Source organism: Oncorhynchus clarkii, unplaced genomic scaffold, assembly GCF_045791955.1.
Source record: "Oncorhynchus clarkii lewisi isolate Uvic-CL-2024 unplaced genomic scaffold, UVic_Ocla_1.0 unplaced_contig_6759_pilon_pilon, whole genome shotgun sequence".
Lineage (NCBI taxonomy): Eukaryota > Metazoa > Chordata > Actinopteri > Salmoniformes > Salmonidae > Oncorhynchus > Oncorhynchus clarkii.
Genome location: NW_027261003.1, coordinates 232,256 through 238,786, shown reverse-complemented (window position 1 = coordinate 238,786; position 6,531 = coordinate 232,256). Strand labels below are relative to the sequence as shown.

General features: G+C 48.8%; 1 protein-coding gene across 1 annotated transcript in view; it reads left to right on the top strand.

Moving 5' to 3' along the window:
• The first annotated feature begins 317 nt into the window (after positions 1-317).
• Positions 318-6,531, top strand: part of LOC139403145 (dolichyl-diphosphooligosaccharide--protein glycosyltransferase subunit TUSC3) — a 53,998-nt gene continuing 47,784 nt past the window's right edge. The window contains exons 1-2 of the mRNA XM_071146851.1: positions 318-484; positions 3,669-3,786. Coding sequence (XP_071002952.1) covers positions 318-484; positions 3,669-3,786 — 285 coding nt within the window. The remainder of the gene's footprint in view (positions 485-3,668; positions 3,787-6,531) is intronic.

The window sequence follows — 6,531 nt, the reverse complement described above, 5'->3', positions numbered from 1 at the left end:
TCCCTCATTTTCCCTTCCCTCTCACCCTTCTTCCCTCCTTTTCCCTTCCCTTTCACCCTTCCTCCCTCCTTTTCCCTTCCCGCTCACCCTTCCTCCCTCCTTTTCCCTTCCCGTTCACCCTTCCTCCCTCCTTTTCCCTTCCCTCTCACCCTTCCTCCCTCCTTTTCCCTTCCCTCTCACCCTTCCTCCCTCCTTTTCCCTTCCCTCTCACCCTTCCTCCCTCCTTTTCCCTTCCCTCTCACCCTTCTTCCCTCCTTTCCCTTTCCATCTTCCTCCCCTCTCTCGTCCTCCTCTCTCCATCCCTGTTTTTCCAGAACATGTTGGTGGAGAAGGTGGATCAGATGATGGAGTGGAGCTCCAGGCGTTCCGTGATCCGGATGAACGGCGATAAGTTCCGGAGGTTCGTCAAGGCCCCGCCCCGGAACTACTCGGTCATCGTGATGTTCACTGCGCTGCAGCCACAGAGGCAGTGCTCCGTCTGCAGGTATGGAACCCCTCCGCGCCGCCACACGACCACAGACAGGAGGCGCTATGCTACACAGCACTGGGTACAGTTTTTGCAGTTTTTTGCTCCAGCCCAGTGTGTTGAGACCATGTGAAATACACTTGAAATAAATAGTGATTTGATTTGAAGATCAGGATGAGCTGTTTATTTGAATCAGGGATGCAGCAGGTAGCCTAGCGGTCAGAGGGTTGTGCCAGTAACCCGAAGATGGCTGGTTAGAATACCCGACTAGGTGAAAGACATGTGGATGATAGTTTGATCCAGGGTGCGCTGTACTTCTATGTCTGAACCCTGTAAAACAACACATTTCACTGCACCTACCTGGTGTGTGTGACAATAAAACATAGATTTATTTGATTATCTTGGAACAAAATGGTGCACACACAGCAGCCCTTCAGGCCTGGAGTTTCCCACCTCGGCCCAATCAGTCAATACAAGATAATACAAATCAATCATACAGTTGATGAAAGAGACTAAACAGAATAAAGAAAAGTATGATGACCTTTTGTTTGATCTCTAGTGATGACCCATCAACAACTCTACAGAACAGTCAGTCTATTCAGTCTAGATCTACGTTTGGGTATAGGGGGGAGTTTAAAGACAACGACATAGGCTGAAGTCATCAGGCCCTTTTGACCTCTGGTGATAGTCCATCAACCTGCCAGTCTGTTCAGTCTAGATCTGTGTTTGGCTATGACGTAGACGACAGTCAACATGACCTGTTGACGTGTAGTGATGACCTCCAGACAGTGATCTACTCTACATAACAGCCAGTGTGTTCAGTCTAGATCTCCGTTTTGGGGCCCAGTGTCTCACCAGGGTGTTTCTCTCCTCAAGGAGCCTTCACACGGAGAACCCTTCACACGGAGAACCGTTCACACGGAGAACCCAGCCGTTCGCTTCATTGAATAAAGATGACGCCGACCAGGGAATAATCATGTGTATTACGGAAATAGAGGAAGTTAATTTAATCCACACTGACCTTTCCCACTCCCATCATCCTCTCTGTTCCCCGTGACCCATAATGCTTTTTTAATCATCTGCTGTCGACTCAAATCACTTAATTATTTATCTCTCTCTCTCTCTCTGTTCCTCTTGTTTTTTGTTTTTCCCTCGCCCTTTCTTCCGGCTCTCAACGACGGCAGGGCCAACCTCGACGTATGCATTTATATATCCATTCATATTAAAATGATTCATCTTAACCAGGAAACAAGGTTTCCTTTCAATTTGAGGACGTCACTCCGAAGCGCATTAGTTAATGTCACGCGCCAGCTCTCTCTGCTTCGCAATTGGAACGGACCATTTGCATAAACGATACCATCGCGTCGCTATTCAGCGGGCGCCCAAGACACATTTTGGGTTGTGACCCCCCCCCCCGTCAGCGTTCAAAGTACAGACGGGCACCGGGAGGGACTGCTAATTGCCGGGGTCCTCGCACTGCCATCACTCTTTCTTTCATTCTTCTCTCTCTCTTTTCTGTACCACTCTCTCTTTGTTTGTTTCCTTCTCTCCGTCTCAGTTCCTCTTTCTCTCTCTCCCTCCCTCCAACGACGGTACGATTTAAAGTGCACTGTGCTGAAAGCTACTAATTGTTTACAGACTTTAATCACCAAAAGAGCCACCAAATACAACGCTCTCTGAAGAGACACACTATACGTAGAGCAGCGCCAGAGCGCCCAACACTACACACCATATCACTTATGGAGGAGCATGAATAGTACATGAAGTCAATGCAACATTGATGCAAGTCGACATGCAATTTATGGCACTTGTGTTTAATTCCCAACAGAAACGAGTGTTTTGCTACTTGTTTTATTCATGATTTTCTGTTGTCCCGTTTGTTAATTCATGTACTGTAACGTGTGGCAGAGGACATTAAAGTTGTCAGAGGACATTAAAGTTGTCGCCAGACGTTGGCGCTGCGACTTTACGAAGCCATCTGGAGTAAACATGCTTTTATGAGGTTATTTGAGCACTAAATGGGAAGCTTCAAGACTTCCACAGGCCCAAACTCTCTTTCCACTAGTTTTAAGTGTACTTCTAACTAGGGTTGCATAATTCCTGGAACTTTCAATACATTCCCTGGTTTTTCCGGTTTTCCTCTTGGACAATTCCCAGAAACAGGAGGGAATAAGCAGGAAATCCAGAATCATCCAACAAGGATTTCTGGAAAACCAGTGAATTTATTGAACGTTTCAGGTATTTTGTAACCCTACTTTAAACTCTATTACGTCAGATTATATAAAGAAGTTTGCTGTACATTCATTTCCATCTTTTTATCCACCACTGTGACAGACCTGGCGGGCCCACCGCTGTATGTATTTACCCGTGACAGGTTGAGTGGCTACGGCTCAATTTGCAAAATGTCTGCCGTAATTTCCCCTCTAATTGGCACGTTTTATTTATTTGTTGTTATCGTTCCCCCTGTCATGCCACTGTGGGGGAATTGCGACGGGCATAAGAAGTGGCAGCAGCGCCAGAGTTAAAAGGAAAGCGATGGGTAGAGACGGTGGTTCGTCGTGATGTTTTCCTCGTCTGTCCAGGACAGGATAGAGCAGACAGTAATTACAGCTGTAGCGACATTCTTCTCACGGCATGGCGTCGTTATCCTTCTCTCTCTGGGGAGGAACATGTGGCATGAGTATCTCTCTCTCTCTCTCTCGTCCGTCTCTTCCAACTCAAGCCAGCGTGGCCATGATCATCACCAGCATTTACTCATCTGTTTCTTCTTCCCTCTTTCTCTCCTTCTCGTTTGCTCTCCCTCTCTTGTTCAATTTCCCTTTTGCCTTCGTCTCTGCCCCTCTGTCTTCCTCTCCTCTTTTCAACTCTATTTTCTCCCCTGTTCCCCCTCTCTCTCTTCCCCTCTCTCTCTCTCTCTCTCGCTCTCTCTCTCTCTCTCGCTCTCTCTCCCTCTCTCCTCTCCTCTCTCTCCTCTCCCTCTCCCTCTCCCTCTCCCTCTCCCTCTCCCTCTCGCTCTCGCTCTCTCTCCCTCTCGCTCTCTCTCTCCCTCTCTCTCTCCCCCTCTCTCTCTCTCTCTCTTTCTCTCTCTCTCTCTCTCTCTCTCTCTCTCTCTTCCTCTGCCTCGGTCTCTCTCTCTCTCTCTCTCTCTCTCTCTCTCTCCTCTCTCTCTCTCTCCCTCCCTCCCTCCCTGTCTTTTTAACAGACAAGCTAACGAGGAGTACCAGGTGCTGGCTAACTCCTGGCGCTACTCTTCAGCTTTCTCTAACAAACTCTTCTTCACCGTGGTGGACTATGATGAGGGGGCGGACGTCTTTCAGCAGGTAACCGTCTGGATCTACCCCAGCACCCCTCCCTCCAACCGTCCCCCTCTCCGTTCCCCCGCTCGCTCCCTCCATCCCCAAAGCCTTCATTTCCATGTTCATAGTTGCCTGTCAGCCTCGGCGCGGAGACACAGCATGCTAATTAGCACGCAGGTCACGTTTTAAAGGAGAGATGAATCATTGAAATAAGGTAAATGAATCAGAGGTGGCTGACAGGCTCTCTGCATGGTTTTATTTACCCGCGGGGGCTCGTCGTCCGGCGGCCGTTTTAAGATCAGGCCACTTGGGGAGAGAGTTTGGGGTTTATATATATATACGGTAGTGTCGGATGACATTTAGTGAAGTACTCGCAAACACAAACGCTCATGTACCTTGCAATGGCTGTTTAGTCTTGATTTATTTAGATGAGCTCTCTTATCCAACCCACATACTGTACTCCTGACTCAGTCCATACACACCCTGCATACAGTACTCTGAAGGTATAATCCATATTATAAACTGAGTTTGTCCAGCCCCTCAATTCTGATTGGCCGAAAGTGGTGGTATATCAGACCGTATGTCACGTGTATTACTGTACTAATTACATTTGTAACCAGTTTATAATAGCGATAAGGCACCTCGGGGGTTTGTGGTATATGGCCAATATACCACGGCTAAGGGCTGTGTCCAGGCGCGTTGTGTCGCGCTAAGGAACCGTGGTATATTGTCCGTAGCAGCCACTGTCACTGCAGGCTGGCAGCTAGATAAACACCCGTGTGGGAGATTAATACGAGTCGGTTCTGCGCAACCAACCTCTTTCCCTGGGGTTGTCATTATTTTCCCAGGGTGCATCCATAGGTGGGCCGTGGGCGAAGCCCGTGTGGGCGTATGTGTGTGCATGTCACCGGGCTCCGGAGTTTCTTACAGTACATCACCGCCTGCTGTGTCACTCAGTGCAGACCTCGATACAGTGGGAAGACGACCGCCCCAACACATAAATAACATATTCCACATCGCCATAGCAACTCAGCACCAGAGAAACCCATAATAGAACGTTGGTTTCTTATCACTAACAGTCGTTTGCATGACAATAAACAGATGTGAAGCTTCCAACCGCCCATTACCATAGCCAATGAGCAATTAATCTGGGTTAAATACTCACCCCTGAGGTACGCCTCACACTCTTCACTCGAGCAATTATGCGATTACGGGCCTCTAAGATTAAAAGGACATGTAATTAAATGCAGATCACTTTGTCTAGCTTTTCTTTTGTTATAATGGAGAGAGTGCTAATGTAGCACTCCTAATGGGCGAATCACCTCTACGCTCCAGGGAGGATGCGGTGGGCTCGTTTCATGCAATTAAGAGAAATAACCTCTGTAACGATCCTCACTTTGTTCTCTGTGAGTTTGGACTGGGGAGGAGGTGGGAATAGACTGACTTTTTAGTTGATTTGAATTGCAGGAAGAGGGGTTTGGAAAGCAAACCGAGTGGAAAGAGAGAGAGACTGAGAAGCACACAGTGGAGAGGTATCGACACAAGTAGTCAGAGATATATCTAAGAGGGAAAGAGCAGTTCATTTTAGAGACAGAATCGGGCAAGACAGATACAGATTGAGGGAAAGATAGAGAGAGAAACAATTGAGAGAATACTTTTGAGAAAGAGGGAATATCGTTGAGCAGGAGAGAGAGAGATTACTGTTGAAAGAGAGGGAGGAGGCAGACACCTAACATAATAAGTATGCAGTGTGCATGCCTATCCATTCATTAGGCCTAATGGCCAGCCTGTGCAGAGGGAGAGTGTAGTAATTAGATGTATGTTAGTGCCACCAGTGAGTTCTCTGCACCGTTCTCCTCCCTCCCTGGGTAGGTGGCCTCATGGCCAGTCACATCATGTGGTGGGGCCCCTGCTTGATCATAACACCACTGGGGAAAGGGAACTGTGTATAGGGGATGTTTTTGTAGGGGCAGTGGTATATATGCACACGTCATGTAATTGGGGTTCTCACCACTTCTCTTGATTCTCTCTCTGCCTTTTCCACCTATGTCCCTCTCCCTCTCTCTCCTCCTACCTACTGTATCTATCCCTCCCTCCCTCCCTCCCTCTCTCTCTCTCCTCCCTACTGTACCTTTCCCTCCCTCCCTCTCTCTCTCCTCCTCCCTACTGTATCTATCCCTCCCTCCCTTCCTCTCTCTCTTCCTCCCTACTGTACCTATCCCTCCCTCTCTCTCTCCTCCTCCCTACTGTATCTATCCCTCCCTCCCTCCCTCTCTCTCTTCCTCCCTACTGTACCTATCCCTCCCTCTCTCTCTCCTCCTCCCTACTGTATCTACCCCTCCCTCCCTCCCTCTCTCTCCTCCTACCTACTGTATCTATCCCTCCCTCCCTATCCTTCTCCTCCCTACTGTATCTATCCCTCCCTCCCTCTCTCTCTTCCTCCCTATTGTTTCTATCCCTCCCTCCCTCTCTCTCCTCCTCCCTACTGTATCTATCCCTCCCTCCCTCTCTCTCTTCCTCCCTATTGTATCTATCCCTCCCTCCCTCTCTCTGCTTCTCCCTACTGTATCTATCCCTCCCTCTCTCTCTCTCCTCCTACCCACTGTATCTGTCCCCCCTCCCTCCCTCCCTCCCTCTCTCTCTCTCCTCCTACCCACTGTATCTACCCCTCCCTCCCTCCCTCTCTCTCCTCCTACCTACTGTATCTATCCCTCCCTCCCTCTCCTTCTCCTCCTCCCTACTGTATCTATCCCTCCCTCCCTCTCTCTT